The 20,847-nt window shown below is 42.5% G+C and overlaps 1 protein-coding gene across 1 annotated transcript; it reads right to left on the reverse strand.

The window, feature by feature from the left end:
* Positions 1–10,035: 10,035 nt before the first annotated feature.
* On the reverse strand, positions 10,036–20,804 carry F3 (coagulation factor III, tissue factor). The gene is made up of 6 exons (XM_036906502.2): positions 20,607–20,804; positions 19,352–19,463; positions 15,329–15,519; positions 13,071–13,249; positions 12,326–12,485; positions 10,036–10,969 (listed from the first exon to the last, which is right to left on the reverse strand). The coding sequence occupies exons 1-6, from the start codon at positions 20,704–20,706 to the stop codon at positions 10,836–10,838; spliced, it is 876 nt and encodes a 291-aa protein (XP_036762397.2). The 5' UTR covers positions 20,707–20,804; the 3' UTR covers positions 10,036–10,835.
* Between the last annotated feature and the right edge of the window lie 43 nt (positions 20,805–20,847).

Here is a 20,847-nt window from a genome sequence, read left to right on the forward strand (position 1 = left end):
CCTTTGCACGTTCTCTTTATTCTGGTATCTAAATGCTTGATAGGTCATGTAGTCTTGACTTACAAAACACAAAAAGAACATTCAAAAAGCCCTTTTAGCACCCAATGTAGTTCCTTAAAAAGTTTAGTCAAATGTGGTTTCAACAATGAGTATCTTTTAGAGAAGCCTGATAAAACCTTCACAAATGCTACCAAATAACCAGGAGACTTTAAAAGGTATTCTCAGTCCTGGGAAAGATCTTAAGGTATAGGGGAAGTTTGAGATTTTCAGATTTCTAGGTTACCTTAAACCTACTAATAGCTGCCTCCTAATTCTTTCTGTAATAGATTCTTACCATCCAAAAAACCTTTTTTTTTTTTCATTTTTTCTTCCTTTTTAGATTTAATAAGTAATTAAAATACCTCACCGTGGCATAAAGGAAGATCCTTTTCCTGGAGAATCAGTGTACGATAACATAACGATGGTTCTAAGAAGGCCTACAATAAAGAAATCTGTTGTTTCCAAAACATGATTGACCACAGAACATCTTTTTCCACGTAATTCCTATTAGTGTCTTTTATAGACTGCACTGGGAAATGGCAGTTTGAACTGACTGAAGAATGAGCTAAAGAGTAGGAACTTTTGTCCCTGAGCAGCACACTGAATACCAAGTGTATCACTGTGTTCCAGTACCAAACTTCTACTTTGTATGTAAAATAGAAATGTGAACTGCTGTCCACTAACTAATAGAATAAAATGTACCGAGAGTTTGCTTCTGGAGAGGAGGCAAATTTTTAACCTCTAACCTCTTAGGGTTTTTGGCTGGGTCTGAGAATTAAATTGACAAAATAAATTAACAGGAGAAAATCATTCAAGTTTATTTAATGTAAGTTCTGTGTGACAGGAGCCCTCATAAGGAAATGACCCAAAAAAAGTGGCAAAACAAGCAAGCTTTATGGAAAAGGAAACTCTTTGAGGAGACTAAAGGAAGATAAGAATTGTGGAAGAATTAAGAAAGATAAGGTTTGTTTGTATAGGAGTCAGTCTCAACATCCTGTCCTTGATGAGAATGGTAGTTTCTTCTGGAATAGGGAAGACGTCTTCTATATGGGTGTTTTATCTCCTGTTTTCAGGAAGAAAAAAGGGAAGAGTCAGAGCACCCTTCTTGTACCTGCTGTTCTTTAAAGTGCCTTTTATCTCATAATAGTCCTTATGCCTAAGTGGCATATTTTGGGGTGACATGTTCTGCCTCCCTTCACCTCTTTCCCCCTTTCTTAATTATTAGCACTTGTCTTAAAACTATGGAAATATAGCATCTATCATTTCCTTGTATAGTTTTTAACTTTTAAACTTGGTATTTTAAACTATAATTTGCCTAAAACAGTGAATTTCTTCATCAGATGGACTTTAGCATTGTAGGAAACATATTTTTACCTACATCATTAATTTTTCCTTTGTAAAGAAATGTTCTGACCTATAAACACATGCATGTCACTTAAAAAAAAATCTAGTACCAAAAGTTACTGAAAAACAATTCCCATCACCTAAGGACAACCATTTTTAACTTTTAATTACTTAATTTTTAAACAATATGCTATATAGCTATTTCTTGATTTATCAGTTTTTCAACATTCCCTACTGTCCATATTCCTGCCACATCTTCTGTATATAGTTAAGTTACAGAAAAGTCCATAAACCTAAGTGAGTTTAGAAAGTGCATGCTTATCATTTCTTGACCTCCCAAGGCAAAAAGCATTGGCACACCTCGAAGACCTCCATGTTGTTTTCCAATTATTAGCCCCTAAATGGTATTAGCCACTATTCTGACTCCTATCATATAAATTACTTTGCCTTTACATACAAAAATTTTGAACACATACAATAGATTCCCTTTTGTGTACAGCTGCTTTCTCCATCTTTGGAGACTGATCATTGTAGGTATACTAATTCCTTCACTTCTGTTGCATAATATTTAATTTCATGAGTAGACCATACTTTATCTTAACCATTGATGGGCATTCACTTTTCTGTTGGCAGCTATTACAAATAGTCCTTATATGAACATTTTTATGCATGTCTTTGGTGCACATATTATGCATTTGGGGAGTGGAACAGTTTAGCTTTGTTAGGTACTGCGTAACTGTTCTCCAAAGTAGTACCATTTTTACACTCCCGCCAAAAGTGTAGGAGAATTCCAATTTTTCCAGTCCTTGCCAATACTCAGTATTGTCAGTGTTTTCTTTCTTTTTTTATTTTAGTTACATGTTTATAGCCATCAACAGTAAATCACTGTGGTTTCATTTTGCATTTCCCTGATCAGTAATGAAGTTTAACTTGTTTCAAGTTTATTGGCCATTTGGCTATCCTCTTTTTTGAAGTGGGCATTTAAATCTTTGGACCACCTTTTATAAATTGTCCTGTTCATGTTACAGAGATTTTTATATATTCTGGATATGAGTCCTTTACTAGATATCAGACAAAGTAGATTTTAAGACTAAGCATTTCTAGAATTTAGGGACATTTCATAATGATACAAGGGTTGATCCAACAATAACAAAAGAAACCCTCATAAATACTTGAACACAATTAGCCAACTTGACCTAATTGACATACACACCCAGCAACTGCAGAATTCTTTCAATCCCTTAACATGATAGATCCCTCCATTTATTTATGACTTCTTTAATTTCTATCTGTAATGTAGTTTCTGTTAGAGGTCTTGTATATTTTTTATCAGCTTTATTGCTAGGCATTGATGTTTGCTTGTTCTTGTATAAATTGTATCCAACATTTCATTTTCTTACGGTTGCTACTGAACAGAAATGCAGTTTTTGTATCTTGGCCTTTGTGACAGATTGTGTTTTCCAAGGATGGTTCCATGAATATATATCCCATTGCACATGCTCTCTGCATATGGTAACAACATCATGGAGAGGGGAGGTATTTCCTCCCCTTGAACCTGTAAAATTTTGAACTTGTGTAAGTTTGGGGGTTTGGGGTTTGATCGAGGAGTTGTGAGACAGTAACACACATGCTTTATTTGGGTGGCACTTGGACAGGATTGCATGAGAAGGAAAGTCCCTCCCAGTAACACAGGCTCAAAACACATTAAAAACTGACAGAACTAAGGAAAAATTAGTCCCAGACGTGTTGATTGAGGCAGAAGTCCCCAAAATATTGTTTTGGGGAAATGTGTAATATTTGTAATATTACCGTGGCTCTGCTTTTACTTTGGGCATGGCTTTTAATAACTTGCCAATATTTAAATTTAATAAGTGACATCTCATCAAAGCTGTGCAGTTCTATCCATTGGTGAGGTGTCTGTCTGCCTTCTCTACCCCTCTTCCCCCACCCTGCTTTTGTGAAGTCAGGAATAGTTGGCTAAATGGTTGGGGAAAGCACATAGAGCTGCTCAGATGTCAGTAAATGCACACAGCACCTGACTCATGCCTATTCTGATTAATTAGTTCTGTGGTAGGGCCTAGAATTTCTATTTCTGGTTCTCAAATGGTGCTAAAGCTGCTGTCTCCTAGTAACAGGACCTGGGGTGGGAGCTCTAGCTCTGGACCAGAGACCCAAAAAAAAGGTCCAGGAATTTTGAAACTGGGAAATTGAAAATCATCTTGAAATTGAAAAGCAGGTGAGTTGCAGCAACTTGAAGAAGGCACTCTGGCCACCCATCCTGCCACGTTCCCTCATTCTAATCATTTACAGGTGTTTGGTTCCTACACTTCCTTTACTTTTATAATCCAATGTGAACATTCTGGTCAAGTTGTCGATCCTCCTCAGGAACTGAAGATGGCGCCACAACCTTAGTTACACAGCATTCCAGTTCCAGTGCTGTATGTAAGGGAAAACCATTTTTCCTGCCCCTCTGAATGTTAATTTCTCTGGTGTGATAAAAATCTCAGAGAAGACAAATTACTTTGCAGTTGAGCACACATTTTTTGTGGTTTTTGAAAATCTGGATAAAGATTTTTAAGAACTTTTTTCTTAAAAGGCTTTTCAGGCTTGTGTTTTAAAAGTTTATTTAATGTGTATGTTCAAGATGATTTTCAATTTCTCAGTTTCAAAATTCCTGGACCTTCTTTTTTTTTGAGTATTTTCATTTTCCCCAGAGTAAGAGTGTTATTTATAATTGTTACTTACTGATGCTCTGATAACATATAGGCATGGGATTTAGGCTAAAAGGGGCTGAAGAGCTTGACCAATTAGCTCGCTTGACAAAATAGAAAACAGTCTTCCCAATTTGCTTAAGTTCTCTAGGAAGAGTTTCTGGTCCTTGCAGCATGAAAAATCCTTACAGATCCATATGTGAGAGTCTACAGAGGGTATGCAGTCTACAGATGGAGAATCTTGTTTATACTTTATGTATGCTTAATTTGATTTTGACTCGACAGTGGGCTGCATTCTGAGCTCCCCAAGAGCTGAGAATGCCCCCTTTGGGTCTATAGCTACCCCCAGTCTCTCGCCGTAAATAATAAAGTAATCCTCTGGTTCTCAAACTTTATCAGGCCTTAGAATCACCTGACGTCTTCTTGTTAAAGCATAGATTGCTGATGCCTATCTTATACCACTCACAAAAATTGACAAAATGGATTAAAGATTTAAAAATGAGACCTGAAACATGGAACTCCTACAAAACAAAAGGAAAAAGGCCTGATATGAGTCTCAGTAATACATTTTTGGAAATCACACATAAAGACAAACAACAACCCTGAAAATAAACAAGATGGGACTACATCAAAATAAAGACTTGTGCACAGTGAAAAAAGCAGCCAGCAAAATGAAGACAGTACGGAATGGGGAAAAATATTTGCAAATCATGTATCTGATAAGGTGCTATTACCCAAAACGTAACTTATACAATTCAATATTTTTAAAAATCCAATTAAAAAATGGATGTAGAAAAAACAAAAGTTCCTATGGCCAGGATTCTCACCTGGCCCTGGTCGGCTAGCTTACTATACACATGTGGGCAATATGTCGTTATTGACTCTATATTAAAGAGCTCTGCCCAGTGCTCTGGGCTGCTGCAGGACTACAAGTCTGCAGGAGAGCGGAGGCTGGAGTGGTGGCAGTGCCGAGGACAGAGACTGAGACGGCTGCAGGGGCAGAGAGGCCCGGAGGCAGAGGCCAGCTTGCTGCAGGCAAACTCGCTCTGAGTGGACAGGATCGTGGTGACCTGCCACCGTGGGAGTAAAGTTTAGTATACCCCTTCCACCCCAAGAACGTTCCATTGTAATATTTCAGTCTCTCTGAATCCAGAGTGAAATTGCCCAGGGCTGAAACCCATTGGCAAGACACCTGCCATTCCTGACAACATGGATGGACCCTGAAGGTATTACGCTAAGTGAAATAAGTCAGACAGAAAGATAAAATTCTGTGTGATTTCACTTATGTGTGGAATCTAAAAAATCCACCACCACCAAACTCATAGCAAAAGAGGTCAGCTTCGTGGTTACCTGAGGTGGAGGGTGTGGGGGAGGGGGAATCAGAGGAAGGTGGTCCAAAGGTATGAATTTCCAGTTACTATATAAATAAGCACATTTACTCTAGCTAACTCTGCTGTATGGTATACAGGAAAGTTGTTAAAGCAAGAGTTCTCATCACTAGGAGAAATTTCTTTTTACTACATCTCTCTGAGGTGATGTGCGCTAACTAAGCCTGTTGTGGTCATCATTTGACACTATACATGGATCAAACCATCAGCTGTACACTAAGACTCACACGGTAATGTGTGTCAAGGGGGAAGCAGAGGTTGCCTGGGGGGCAGGGGCGGTGGCAGTGGAGGGGTGGACCTGGACACAGCTCCAGGGAAGAGACACATGTTTGGGGAATCAACAAATTGCCTAGGATGTAGTCTACCATCTGGTGGAAAGGGAGCCTAAATTAAAAACGAAATCAAGCATTAGAAACATGAAGGAAGTAGCAATCATTGTACACATGGGCTCTGTGCCGCTATTTGTATGACGACAGGGGCCTGTGTGGGGGAGGGCGTGAAGACTCCTGGCTCAGGAGGGAGGCCTAAACGGCGAAGGGCTGAGCACGCAGCTCGGGTGCATGGACTGGCCTGTGCTCAGGAGTACTACGGCCTCATGCTCCCGGGGTGGCCACCAAGGAGTTGAATGCTCTACTCTGAAAGGTGGCGAGACTGTGGAAGGACCAGTGTCAGCTCACACCCATCTCTTCCTCAAAACCTCTGCAGATCCTCCAGGAAGAATGTGCTCATTCCCTCCCTGGGCTCCCAGAGAGAGACTTGGTAGAAAAGGCTACGGACTTTTTCCCTCATGACGCAGGGCTGGGGGCCACTGGTCAGCAGGGCTAGAAGCCAGGAGGAGAGTGAGGGCAACTTGGAATTGGCCCCTTTGCATTTCTCCTTTGCCATGCCAACCTCTCCAGCCTTTTACTGGCAGCTGCTTTACCTCTGTTCAAATCTTGTGCACATTCCTCTTTTGGGTGACTGATCTAGGATCCTGCAGGGAAAAGGACTGTGTTAAATGTCATTTCAGATTAGCTAAACTGACATACTACAAACCACCCTACCCCAAACCCTCTTGGAGTTGTGAGGAAAACAGACTGTAGTTGGAACTAAATGTGGAAGTAGGGAGGCCAGCTAGGAGGCTGTTGCAATGATCCAGTAAGAGATGGGAGTGGCTTGAATCAGGAGGATGGCAGAGGGGGAGGTGAGTTTTTGAATTGGGATATATTTTAAAGGCTTCGCTGGCAGACTGAATGTGGCATGACAGAAGAAAAAGTCAATGACGGCATCATGGGTTTTGGCCCAGGCCAAGGGTTGTGCTATTTCTTGAAATGGAAAAGACTGGGAGAGAGACATTTTTGGAGGTGGGGGAAATTATAGATTCTCTTTGGCCATATTAAGATTGAGATGCCTGTTAGACACCCAGGTAGAGATGTGTAAGTAGCTGAATCTACAGTGCAGCTCTGGACTGTAGGATGGAGGTGGGGACTAAGATACACATTCAGGAGTCATCAGCAGCTGGACTGGGCACATGGTGTGATAGAGCTAGGTGATAGAGCTGTGCCCTTTTGGGTCTATTACCCAGAAAGCGGTTACTGAGAGAGAATGGGTGGAGCACTAAGGTAACCCAGCATTTAGAAGCTAGAGAGAAGATGTGTCCAAGGAGCAGGACACGAAAAGGAAATCTAGATGAGGGCCTCTGTAAGGCCAATTATTATTTAAAATGATTTTTTAAGATAGAAAATAGTACTGTATGTTTGTGTACTGACAAGAATGATCCAATAGGAAAGGAGAACTTGATAGTGTTGAAAAGAGTAGATAATTTCAGAGCAGAGTCATTTAGTAGTCGAGAGGGCATGAAAATGGAATATTATTTTACATTATAAACTTTTCATAAGCTTACATTATAGGCACCTTCTTCATCTATGTTTATGTTCCATGGTCAATGCCTGTGCAGCATCGGTTAGGGTGCTTCTGACTGGGAGTCAGAAAAGTTAAGAAAAACTGAGCGAAACCGGCTTAAATACTTAATTGGCTTTAATCCTGTGGAAAGTCCATGGGGAGGGATAACTTCAGGTAAGGCCCAATGCTGTGGCTTGGTGACCTAGTTTCTGTCTGTCCACTCCAGTTTGGGCTGCTCTCTTTGTGGTCTCAAGATAACTGCTGGCAGCTATTGGGGCTACATGTTTCTTTATTAAGTTCCCCAAGAAGTAGAGCACCCCAGCCTTCCCAGGAGGAGCCCTGAGATTCATCCTCCGTGCCTATCTCACACCAGTTCTGCAGCCATGCGGAAGGGACGTGCTGAAAGGCAGAGCCAGAATCACCTCGATCCCCCCTTGAAAGCAGGGTCTGGAGGAAAGGAGAGCTAGTGTCTGCTGTAAGCTCTGCAGGGAACTCACGTTGTGATGATGATAAACCTTTCAGGCAGCCGTTGGAGAAAAATAACACATGTAAAGTATACGTGTCCTAGAACAGGTGAAAAATGCATTTGGAAATGAGTTCATTTGCTATTTGATGGATAGAGATAATTGTTCCTTTGTTTAAGAGATGGGTACTTAGATGACAGGCCATCCACTGTTAATGAAGGTAAAATGTCTTTGGATTTCACAAGCACTAGTTTTCCTTATGTAAGTCAGTTACTGACTTGGTCAATACTTGAAGATGGCAAAAATCTCCTTCAGAGCATGTAGGTTTAGTCTACTAACAGTGAGGTTTGTGGGAGACTTTAAGGGAGAGTGTAAGCAATGTTGTATAATTTGGCCCCCAGGAGGGCCATGGTTTTTGGGTGCCAGCCAACGATTTAGGGTTTTCTGCTGCAGTGCTACTTACAGTGTTGATGTGAGCAGCAGCTCCTTGGTCTCAGTGAGGACAGGTGTGGAAACCTGAGGTGTGGTGATAATCTGCAGTTTTGAAACTTCTGGATCATTGCAGCCTCAACTGGATCTGTAAGGAACTTTTCCTCTGTGAACAGCCAGGAACCTCATTACTACCCAGAGCTGCCAGTACGTTCTTTAGTAGGACATTCACATTCCTTAGATTATGAGGCCACGGAATTACATAATGCTGTAATTACTCCTGGCAGGGAAAGAGTAGCCTGATGGAAACGCCCAGCCAGACACCCTGTTGGGAGCTCGCTCTGCCCCTCATGTTGTGCCCTCAGCAATGCACCCAGGCAGCCCCACAGGACCAGGAATTTCAGATAATGGCCAAAGCACTTCTTTCAGGACATGCCCCCAGGCTGGCCTCTCTTTGTTGATTCCTTGCAAACGCACCCCTCTTTCCCTGGCACTACAAAACAGCCTGCAATTCGGCCTCTCCACATCCACACAGATTACAGCAAACACACTAACGAAACCGACCTGATAAACCAGCCACTGGTCTGTTTCCCTTAATCTCCCCAAAATGTCTACCATTCTCTTTCTTTCAGGCTACCATTTTTTTGGGAACAACGAAGGTTTCTTTTGCCCATTCTTCTTAGAATGGAATGTTATAGCAAACACTTCATGTTTAGTTATTGACAATGCTTAGTTCTTTGGAGCAAAGGACCAGATGGATTTAAAATTCATGGAACAGCTGGACAGTGAACTGATTCTTTGTGTGCTTGCCCAGTGTCTCCTTGGTGTGACACTTCCAGGTAGGGGGCCATCGGGACGTTTTTCCTAGATGGCACTGGCCCAGCCTTCCAGAAGCAAGCAGACATGCTTGCAACCCACCCAGGTGCTAGAAACCTTTTTCCTCCCTAGTTAGGATCCTCTTTCAATACATTGGTGAGATTAAGACTGTTCCACTTTTCTGCACACGTGAATGGAGCAATCACTATTTGTACATTCTAGAAGGAGGTAGAAGTCAGTTCAGCTCAGCCATAACTAAGAGTTCACTGACCATCTTAAAGGAGCAGGAAACATCAGCTACCAAGTCCTGCCCACAAAGAGCTCTCAGTCTAATTTGCTTTTAATTAACTTGAGACGTCACTGCACTTCTCTCCTTATTTTTATATTGTCTTTCTATCCAATTTTTTCTCCCCCTGCAAAACTCCAAAGAATTTTCCATTTCTCCTCTCCAACCTTCATCTGTAATTCAAACTAATGCCCATGGGAAGAAATCTCTCCTGGTCAGCAGAGGACTGTGTGATTTTCTCCCCTCCCCGTAGCACCGCACATCCCTGCCCACAGTAACACATGTGGTGCCTCGCTGGAGGCAGAGGATTGTCAAAATTGGTTGTGTGTCTTTCTTGGGCCAGTGGCATGTGAGCAGAAGTGATAGTGGGGTCAGTGTGGAGCAGATGTTTTAAGAGGCAGCCTAATGTTTGAAGACATGGCTGCCTATTTCTACCAGGTTTTTAAAATTCCTTTGTCCTGATCCAAATAGGAGCTTCACCTTTGATTTGGGTGCTGGAATGAGAAGACATTAGGAAGAGTTGCAGTTCACCCACAGCCACTGAAATGTAATGTAAGTGAGAAATAAAGATACTGTTGTTATAACCACCAAGAATTTTAGGGTCATTTGTCACTGCAGCAGAGCCAACTAATACAAAGACCAAGTCATAAATAAAAATGGAAGATAAAATACAGCAGTCACAATTCCCAGTCACCTTTATTTATATAAAAGTAATTAAATAAATTATCTCAATATATACAAACAGAATATTATCTTTATAAATAGAAAATCCCATAAGACCTTTCTAAAAAAATTATGTAAATATATACAATGTAGACAATAGAAGCTTGAAGTACCTTAAATCATAAACTCCATGTAGTTTTTATAGTAGTCTTATAAAAATGTAGTTAGCTGTCAAGTGTTTAATCAACAGCATTTAAGTCAGATAAAGTGCTAAACTGTAATGCATGTTAGGAAAGTGCCCCAAATAGAAGTCTTCTGCACTTAAGACGTTCACGTAAAAGTTTGCCAATTGTTTTGAACCTCCAAAAGAATTCAAGAAGAAGATCCTAAACACCATATATTATTAAAGAACCAAGGTTTAAAGAGGTTTGAAAGCAGCCTCTTGAAAATTCTCCAAAAGCTCACCCAGGGTTTTTTAAGGCACTTGGTTCATTAGTTTCTGCTTAGATGATCTGGTTTCATCCTGGGTACAGAATATACAGTCTAATGCATAATATGTGCAAAAGGTGCCATAGTGTTAAAATAGAAATTTAAAAACTTGGTTGTACCGTTCTTTACATTCCCAAGTGTCTATGCTGATGTTGACACCAGAATGCTAACTGTGAGAACAGGTCAGATAAAGCGCTTTCTTTGAACCCAAGGGTCTCTATGCTCCCAGATCATTTGTTTTTCCATATATTCTATCCTCTTAAAAGTTCTTGGCCACAGTGCAAAGTCAACTCTGCTACAGCGGGCAGTTCTGAAGGCACGTTCCTCACGCGGCGTTGAGCGGGGAGTTCTCCTTCCCGTTCTTGTCTGCTCTCGCCTTCCTGCACTTGCGCAGAGACACGGACAGGACAATGATGAAGATGATGGCCACGATCACCACCGCTCCAATGATGAACACATCTAAACACATACGGTAAAAGGTCTGCTTAGAGGGCTCTCGGATCCCATTCCTCAGAGGGCAGAATTGAGGGCCTAACTACAAATTACATCATCCTGGTTTTGCATAGCTTGAAACTTATTTCCTCCCCTCTTTCTACTACAATATTTGGACTAGAAAAGAATTTGTCAAACCCTAGGTGTTTCAGGGTGACTGGCGATGGCAAGAAGCATTTAATGGGCCAGCTGATGAACCGGGTAATGCCCAGACTCTAGAAGAGATCCAAGTGATGGAAGCAAGAACAGCTGTTAGAAGCAAGTGGCTAAAATTCATGCTAGGTGTGGTAGCAATGAGTATAGAAGATGAACTATCAGCACAAAGAGACAGATGCACAGCCAGGATTCAGGTGAAGAGTGAAGAAGAGAAAATAACTGGTTGGGCAATAGGAAGGCTTCCTGGTGGAGGTGGCATTTGAAAGAGTTCTCAGAGGACACATTTCCATAGGCACAGAGGCAGGGGAAGCAGCAATCTGGGTGTGCAAGACAGAGGGGCCGCAGAACTCAAGCTGCCTTGAGGACGATGGATGTGAGGGCTGTGGGTGTGATGGCCAAGGAGAACCTTGCCTTCTGTCAGTAAACAGGAGAGAATTTATTTAAAAGTGTTTTGAAATGTTTAAATTTTGTCTTAACATTGAGCTAGGTTGTCATTACTCTCCTCTTGCTCTTTGTTCCCTGAACATATGCATGATTGATGTGGTTTCCCTATAAAACCTAGAGAGAGACGTGTCGGCTTTCAGCCTCACAGACACGTCTGGACACCCGCAGCACTTCCAGTTAGGAGCTACTCCTCACATGGTGTCTGGCCCCCAGCATATGTACATGCATGGACACACATGTTGGCCATGTGCACATGTGCATGTGGGTATATTTGATAGGCTCAATCCCTTCCTTTCACGGGTCAGAATTTATATCCTCTGTGGCAACAGCCTGTAGTGGGTGCCCACAAATGTCTAGCGGGTGCTGTTGCAGCTGGTCCAGAAGCTCCCCTCAAACTCCAAGTTCAGAATTTAAGTATGAAAAGATGCCTAGAGGAATCTGTGATTTGATGCTAAATCCTAAACATGTACTGTGTGCCCAGTGCTCAGCAGAGAGCTTAGCACATGTAGGTGCTCAAGAAAACACTTGCTAATACAAGGGAACAACACAGAAACAGTTATAAATGGCTAAACTTGTGAGAATACACAAAAAAACCCACAAAACAAAACAAAAAAACCAAAGCAGCTTCTCCCTGAACAAAAGTGCATCCTGGTGCTCAGGGTGGAGCTAGGCCCCTGGAAGGTGTCCACGCCTCCTGGCCGAATGACGTGCAGAGCCACTCACCTGTGAACGTGTCCTTCTCCTGGCTAGTGCACGCAGTGGGACTTTCTGTGCTTTTCTGGTTAGTTCTTCGTGATGGAATCACTGCTTGAACATTAAAACAGTAGTTTTCTCCTTTATCCACATCAATCAAAAACTCATTAGTGTTTGTCTTGGCTGTTTTCTGTCAAATAAAAAGAACTCTTAATCCATCCGGGCTCAGAGTGAATTCCTTCCTCTTTACTAAGTCACTGTGGAAGTAAAAGCCCACATGGACACTTCTAACAAATAAAGAATTAGAAGTGACTTGGCTAATCAGTTCCCTGTGATAACTGCTAAGGATGCTTTTTTCTAAGACTGAAGATATTCCATTTAGGCATATTTTAGCCCTTTAATACCCCAACCCAATTTAGCTCTTTTAGAAGATATTTGCAATAAAGGAAAAAAATGAAGCATTAACTGTTGAATGGAAAACAAATTTTGTCTCTGGGATCCTCAATGGAGGAAGAAATGTGGGAGCTGGTGGCAACTTTAGAGACAACCTAGCCTAGCCCCATGGCCGAGGAACCTGAGAATCCAGGGGGCTCTGCCCAATCACAGGCAGCTCAAAGTCACAGGCAGAACCCAGGCAGCAGGCACCCCTCCCAACCCCTCACACTGCCCGCAACCACCCGACTCTGATATTTTTTAATTGGGGAAGAAGTAGGCTATACAATCAAGGATCCACAATTTAAAGCAAGTCCATATAAACAAATGAAAGAATTCTCACCTTTCCTGTACTTGCAGCTTTCCAATAATAAAGTGCATAACTTAGGTTCTTGCCAAGAACATCCCGGAGGCTTAGGAATGTGCCGTTCTTTCTGACTAAGGTACGTGCATCCTGCACAGTTACATTCAGTTTTGTCCCAACCTGTCTAAAACTCTGAATTGCTGGCTGTCCAAGGTTTGCTAAAACAGAAATGAGCTTCGTTGGAACCAAAGAATTCTATACAAAATAGAATACATTTAGTTATCACAGTTAATGACAACGTAGTCATCCCTCGTAAAAGACTAGCAGAGAATCAACTGCTTGGCAATGGAAAGCTAAATGGAGTTGAACTCCAAAACGTTTTACTGGTTAAGGGAAATGTAATGGGAGCCAGAGATATAATTTTACATTTGCTTGTGGTAGCATTAGAAAATGTAAAAATGAACAAGTGAAATGAATTTTAATAATTTTTTATTTAACCCAATCCAGCTAAAATATTATCATCTTAACATGTAATCAACATAAAAGCTTTTGGAGATATTTTCTGAAATCCAGTGTGTATTTTATCCTTACAGCATTAGCCATATTTCAAGTGCTCAATAGCCGTATGTGCTTAGTGGCTACTATTGTAAACACTCTAGTTGCATAAGATTTCCAATATCAGATACAATAAATTACAGGATGTGGAAAGGTCCTTGGTACCTCAAGGAACCAGTTTCAGCCACTGAGTCTCTGCAGTGCTCAATTACCTCCTGTGCTTTAGTTGAATGAGAGTAAAACAGAACCTAGTAATTTAACACAAACCATATGCAAGTATGTATGTGTCTGTGTAAGCACATGCAAAATAAATCTGTAAGATATTTCCTATCTTGCACCAAGAAAGGATTTGAAGTGGCTTACAAAATAACTCAAGAACTGTAAAAGGACATCATGAGACGCCATCAGTGGAGGGAGAATGTGTCTCAGATACCCTGCAGCATCACTGGGGGTGGCTGCCCACAGGGTGTCTCTGCTCTAGCCAAGTGCCCTGAGACACGCTGGTTGAAGGCACTAGAGGAGTCTGACAACAGGGAAGGCAGCCAGATTCACCGGGCCAGGCTGCCCCAGTTCTACTCTCAAAGTAGACACTAGAGGGAAAAGGTGGTAGACTCTCCCTCTGCCCTTCTCACCGTCCCTGCCTCAAGAACCTCTTCTCCCTCACTGGGCAGTCAGAGGGGTAAACATGAAAACACCAACAACACAACACTTTCATTCTAGCTCTTCTTAAAAGAGCAGCTGATTTCACTCTTTTCAGTGTGCTACAGTATGCTATATGTTTATTTAAAATACCTAGTTCAGACTCATACTCGTCACAGAAAGACTAAAATTTCCTACCTGGCAGGAATCCTCTGCATTCTCCTAGTAGATATTAACTAAGGTCAGCTTACTGGGGCAAAGGCTGGGGAAGGAAACATTCCCCATTTTGAAAAGCAGCATGAAGGAGGCAGGCTGGGAACTCGGGATGCAAATCATGGTCAAGTGATTAAAAAGGTCAGCAAGGCATCAGGAACAATAAATTCGGGGCTGTGGAAAGGTCCTTGTAGCTCAAGGAACCAGTCCCAGCTCTGCAGTGCTCAATTGCCTCCTGTGCTTTAGTTAAATGACAGTAAAACAGAACCCAGTAATTTAACACAAATCATATGCAAGTATGTGTGTGTCTGTGTAAGCACATGCAGAATAAATATATAAGATATTGGAAATCTTATGCAACTAGAGTATTTAAAATAGTAGCCACTAAGCACATATGGCTGTTATGGGCTCAGATGGAAACTGGACTTTCCCCATGGATTTGTGACTGTGAAGAATTCTAAGCTGGGACTTTGGGTCTGCTGATGGGACACAAATATATAAATATAAATACATATATAAAAATATTTATATCTACTTTAGCTATAAAAAGTCTCCTAAATACAGGAGCTCAGGGGAAACCTTGAAATCCCAGCTTTGGTGGCTTCCCTACTCCCTGTACTGCATCCAGCCAGTTACTGGTAAGGTCTGGGACAGACCAGCAGAGAAAGTTACTTGATGACACTGTTACCGACTCTAAAGCTTGTGTTCTGAGAACCTCCTACCATATCTGGAATGAGCTAAGTGACTGTGGCGCTTTCCCAGTTTCTGAAAAAGATGTATTTATGGCTAGATATGTTTTATGTAATGGCCCCTAGGGGTCACAAGCTCACAAGAATATTCAGAATAAGAACAAAAGGTTATTTAGAGTAAGAACAATTTGAGCTACTTACTTTCCTGGTAAGGTGTGAACTCGGGGGAGTTTGTGAACGGAGGCTCCCCAGCAGAGTCAGTGGCACCTGCCGGGTAGGAAAGGACCCTCGCCATGTATGTCTGTGTCACATCTTTCACAATCTCATCAGTGAGGTCACACTCTGTTTCTGTTGTGTAGAAGCATTTACTTTTCCAATTTCCTAATCTGTGACTAAAGGAAGGAAGGAAGAGAAATGGAACATTATGATTTGCATCCCACAAGACAGGCTGCTTCCTGGCCGTGGCGCAGTGTTAATAAAAGTAGCCACAGCCAATCTCAAGGAGGCATCTGATATGCTGAGCACTTTAGATGCAACCTTGAGGTGGCTCTGTAACTGTCTCTTGTTTTTACAGATAATGTAACAGAGGCAAGGTGAGATTGGGGGACCAGCTGAAAGTCACACAGCTAAAATGTGAGCCAGATAGCAGTTGGACGTCAGGTCTGTGCTCTTAACCGTTTTGTTAAATTTCTTCCTTAAAATGTGGGTGATTTGTCATGGTTGCATGGAAGAAAGAGCAATTTTTCATCAAGCCTCATTTACTATAGTCGCTTATATGACATACTATTTTTCTCCTCCTATATGCTATGTTGAATATAATCAATGTAGCAGTAACAGCCTATATAATAATATATTCTATACATTACAGTCTACGACAACCATTATTGGTGTGATGATTTGACATTTATGGAATCTATTGTATATGCCAGGTACCATACTGGGCCCTTTATCCATGTTACTATTTTTAACATAATACTTCCAAGAAGATACTGGCTCTCCTTTACATATGAGAACACAACCTCAGAGCTGCTAAGAAACTTGTACAAGGTCACATAGCTAATGAGGTGAGGGCTGGGTCTCATACAACATGTATCCCTCACTTTATAATGTGAACACATCCCATCAAAGATTACAGAATGACAATACAGGCAGTATCTGTCCAGCAAAGTGAGAGACTAAGACACTAAAGACACATCTTTCTTTTGTAACGCATCATTGAAAAGGAAATGATTTAAAGACTTCTACTAAAAATGAAATTATTCTAAATGACCTAGACAATTCATAGATGAACATCACAGCATCTTGAACCACACACTTCAGTCCCACATAACTTGACAGCTACCCTGCTCTTTCCCTTCGCATCATGGATCATCAGAGAGCCCTTCCCATCACTCAAGGCCGCATTCCAATCCCACTATCCCCAAGAATTTCCAGATCTTCTCGCTCAGAATTGACTTCTCCCTTGCTTGTCCCCCCAGTGCCATTATCTCCTTTAAAGCACTTAATGTGAACTTGGTACCAGGAGTCCATGCCCTTGTGCTCCCGTTAACAGCAGGGTTTCAAGGCTTGCACAGCTAGGTCTTGCTGAGTGTTAGATGGCTTGCATTTACCAGTTGAATTAGGGGAAAAACAAGCTGCCATATGGATTCGATTGTCTAAATCTATGCATAACAACAATGCATTTTTAAAAATCTGAACTAAATAATCAGGCTAAGAGGGTATGGATAAACACACCGAAATCCATAAACTAAGACTGAAAGGAAAATATTTGGGCTTCTTAGACTTCTAATGTTCTAATTTCTCAAAGTAGAAAAGCTGTCTTACTTTCAGAATGAACAAAATGCATTTCTAAAAATTACATCACTTCTATTTTAAAAAGTGAATGAGCACATCATGGTTCTTCTGCATTGCTATGGCAAACAAGTTGTCCAGGTAACACGGGCAAGACTACAGGGCTCCGTGGCTACATTCCATCGGAGAGAGAGATTTGCTTCCTTCCAGCTCACAGGGAAGAAGCACAGTGCTCCGTGGCAACATTTAGCTCAAGTGCCCGGTCACCAAAAGCGGTGAAGTCAGTGAAGTGTGAACAGGTAATGAAGGGCCAACTGTGCAGTGAGTTCCTCTGCACGCCATTATCAGCATTAACCCTCGAAAAGCTTTTGAGGTTCCTAGGTATTGTCAAACCTCCTGATTTGGAAATAATAAATGTCCCACCAGAACTACTAAAAAAATTTCAACAGAATCTGGACTCACCAATTTAGGGACTTTTCTAGAAGCTTTGGAAGTTTACTTTTAGAACAAAGAACATTCCTATGGAATTAATATTACAGATGATGGATCAGGGCCAAGGCTTGAGCCAAGAACACTTCCCAACCACCACTCAAAGCCGTTTGCGAAGAGGAAGAATACAGCTGGAGCTCCAAGCAGGGGCTTCAGGTACCGTGGTGAGGGCAGGTGGGTGAAGAAGAACAGCAGCTTAAGGCGGTTTCTCTAGGGAAGGAAAACTGGGAGGAAGAAGGCCCACTGCCGAGAGGGTGTGTGCCGAGAGGCGTGGGAGCAGCCCTCCTTCCTCCTCCCAGCTTTGGGGCCTCACATCAGGCCGAGGCAAAGCCTCCTAAGGAGGTGGTAGTGTGGGGGAGGCTTGGTTTCAGACCTGCCTGGGCACTTGCTGTCAGTGCAGTCATGAATAAATCCCTCACCTTCCTTGGCCAACAGTTTCTTCTTCTATAAATGATTGCTATGGCCCTTTCCACCCAGGAACCTCATTTACCCTTGGGGAGGTCATGGAAGAGTTGCGGGTCTCTGACAGGGCTGGAGGAACAGCTCACAAGTCAGCTCAGGGGCCAGAGTCCGGGCAGATTGCCAGGATGGCAGGAAGCCCTCAGGCTGCAGTGTGTGCCAGGAGGTTTGCCCATTAGGGGCCGCATTCACTTAAGTAACTGCAGCCTTGGAAAGTCTAAGAACTTGGAGCTACCAAAGTCTTACATTTGGAAATCAGGGAAATCATGAATACGTTTCCCTATGTTCATCAAACATAAGATTGAATATACTTAGGAGCTTAGCATTCCTTCTAAGATCTCGTTTTTATGATCCAGAAGGAAGGTGTTTACAAAGGTAACTTCAGTTCTGTTGCAGAGGAATTCATCACTGATTCTCAACTAGTGGAATCTGAATTGACAAGTTTGACCACACCATAATTGTTATCTTGGACTACTGAATTCATTTATCTCTCTATATTACCTGGACATGAATGCATGCACACACACAAATTCTCTTCCCTGTTGGTTTTGGCAATAGTCGTCATGAAGTTCATTTTGAAAAACAAGAATATCCACCTAAAAGACCCACTCCATACTTAGAAGTTGTACACCTAATGCTATTACAGGGCTTGACGCAAGCTAAAACAAAACAACTAAATGCCTTTGATTTTAGTGGGTGATATTTTTGTTCCCTTACACAATTAGAGTTAAAATAATTTCACAGCAGCTCTTCTCTATTTAATAATATCTTTACCAAGCCTCCTAGAACATTTCAGACACCAAAACTTGCCAATATGGTGAAAAACATCAAGAAAGGTATCTGGTACCTGCTGCATTTACATTGAATATGCTGAATTATCAGCTCTTAGACAGGGAGCTGTCAGCCAGAGATGCAGATGACTTGGCTGAGCAGCCCTGACAGCTGAGGGTGCAAAGGCGCCTTTCTGCATGGTTTAATGAGTCATGAATTTGATTTCCTCTGAGACCAGGTATGCAACTGAACTTTGAATCACAGCATCTAAAATTTACTGAATCAAACACTGCTTAAGGGCAATGTATACATCTGAACTCCTCCCCACCGCCTCCTCAACACATTAGATGCAGCTCACAGTCTAGACAGTGAGGTAGAAGACGTGTGTGCTTAGACAAGATTAGTTATCACTCATCCAGAACCACATCTCAGTGCTGCCATGACCTGCTCAAGAAGGTTCACCTCTCCAGAGCTTACAAATTTTCCCATCATCTCCAAGAACAATTATAATGGTCTATCAGTTTAAGGTATGCAAGTATTGTAAACTTGAGGGAGTATGGCTCTGGCCACCAAATTACCATGAATGCCTCTTCTTGCCCTCTGTTGAATCTCATCCATTAATCAGTTTGAAAGACATTTATATTCTGCACAAGGAAATGAAAACATCAAAAGCCTTAATTTGCTTTTTTAGATTACCTTAATTTTCTACCTTACCTTATCTGAACAGTGTAGACATGATTGATGGGTTTGGGTTCCCACTCTAAAATTGTCTTGAAATTAGTTGATTTCCAAGTTAAATTATATGCTGCCACTACATCTGTAGTGCCTTTAAATGAAAGAGAAACAGCTATTATTACATGAACTTTTCAGCACATGACTTCATGTTGCTGGTAGAAAATGTCTCCCCCACTCTCCCCAGCATCACCGTAAACCTCACATTAATTTTTTGTCCCAACCACAAATGCTTCCCTATTTCATCAAGAGAAAAAATCTCCAAAGTTTTTCTAAACCCAGAATTTCCTCACGGCAAGATCAACTTTGTAATCTAAGGACATAGGTGAGGATACTGAAATCCCCATTTGAAGTCACTCATCCTGTGATAACCTGACATGGAAGCACAGCCGGGGAGCCATCAGCAACTCAGGGCGTCCACCGTCCAGTGCCAGAAGTGCAAAATCCAGGTTCAACTCACTAGGAAAGGCCAGTGAGGAAGGGTTTTCACTCAGTTACGGAAATGGGCAACCCCCATATTTGTGAGAGAAGTTAGGGCTGCACACAATGAAAAAGCCGTTTTCCCATTTTATCTAACATGTCTGTATACTGAAGCTTCCACAAACAACCAGGCAGAAGTTTGGCCTGTTACCCCCTCGGATGTATTCGGTTAGGAGGCTTTATTATTTAAGTATGCTTTGACGATACTCAGCAGGTCACAGTCTCTCCCCTGCCCCACACACCTAACAGGCGTATGGGGCATGCACAATGTGGTGCCTGCTCCAATCCAAGAGACCTTTTGCAACAAGATTGCCTCTAACTCAGACTAAAACACATACAATCAAGAAAAGATCAAGAGCTGCTCTTTATTAAGGAAAAGTGTGTCTGCAGTGAAGGATAATAGTCAAACGTTGCAGGCTGAGGGTAGGTGCGGACTCACGTCTCACCTCCTTCAAGGTCACGGCTCACTGGGAAACTCTTTCCCCAAACTTAAAGCAGGAGCTGAACACCCACTTACGCAACAACAATGGACTCCCGAGCAAGCTTCTCTAGCAGAAAGGGCAGCTAACCCCCTACCCTCCAGCTCCCGCCTGCGCGCCCCGGGGCCTGGGTTCATTGAAACTCGGCTGCAACACAGCAGCCGAGTCTCGCGGACGCAGGCGACACCTTGGAGCATCTGGGCGAGACGGATACCAGCCAGGACTGACCCCCTCCTCCGGGCAGCGCGCCTTGGGTTTCGGGGGCGGGTGCTACTCACCTGTGGCTCCGGCCACCTGGAGAAAGACCCAGCAGAGCAGGAGTGTCCGAGAGACAGTGGCCTCGGGGCCGGGCACTCGGGGCCGGGTGGGGGTCGCCATGTACACGAACTGGCGGGGAGGCCGGGAGGATTCCGCTGTGCCCCGAAGCCTGAGGATGCGGGTCGGATGCGTTTCTGGGATGCCGGAGGTAGCCGAGGGGGCGCGGGGCGCCGCGAGTCTGGGGGAGCGGGTGCCGGGCGC

This window comes from Manis pentadactyla, chromosome 4, assembly GCF_030020395.1.
Source record: "Manis pentadactyla isolate mManPen7 chromosome 4, mManPen7.hap1, whole genome shotgun sequence".
Taxonomy (NCBI): domain Eukaryota; kingdom Metazoa; phylum Chordata; class Mammalia; order Pholidota; family Manidae; genus Manis; species Manis pentadactyla.

What these genes read in the sequence shown, in the direction of transcription:
- F3 (XM_036906502.2), bottom strand. Translation starts at nt 20,706, where the DNA reads ATGGCGACCCCCACCCGGCCCCGAGTGCCCGGCCCCGAGGCCACTGTC. An exon ending in GTCTACACTGTTCAGATAAG is followed by an intron (nt 15,520 to 19,351) that starts GTAAGGTAGAAA and finishes TCCTTCCTTTAG; the next exon opens with TCACAGATTAGGAAATTGGA. An exon ending in GTTCACACCTTACCAGGAAA is followed by an intron (nt 13,250 to 15,328) that starts GTAAGTAGCTCA and finishes TTTCTGTTTTAG; the next exon opens with CAAACCTTGGACAGCCAGCA.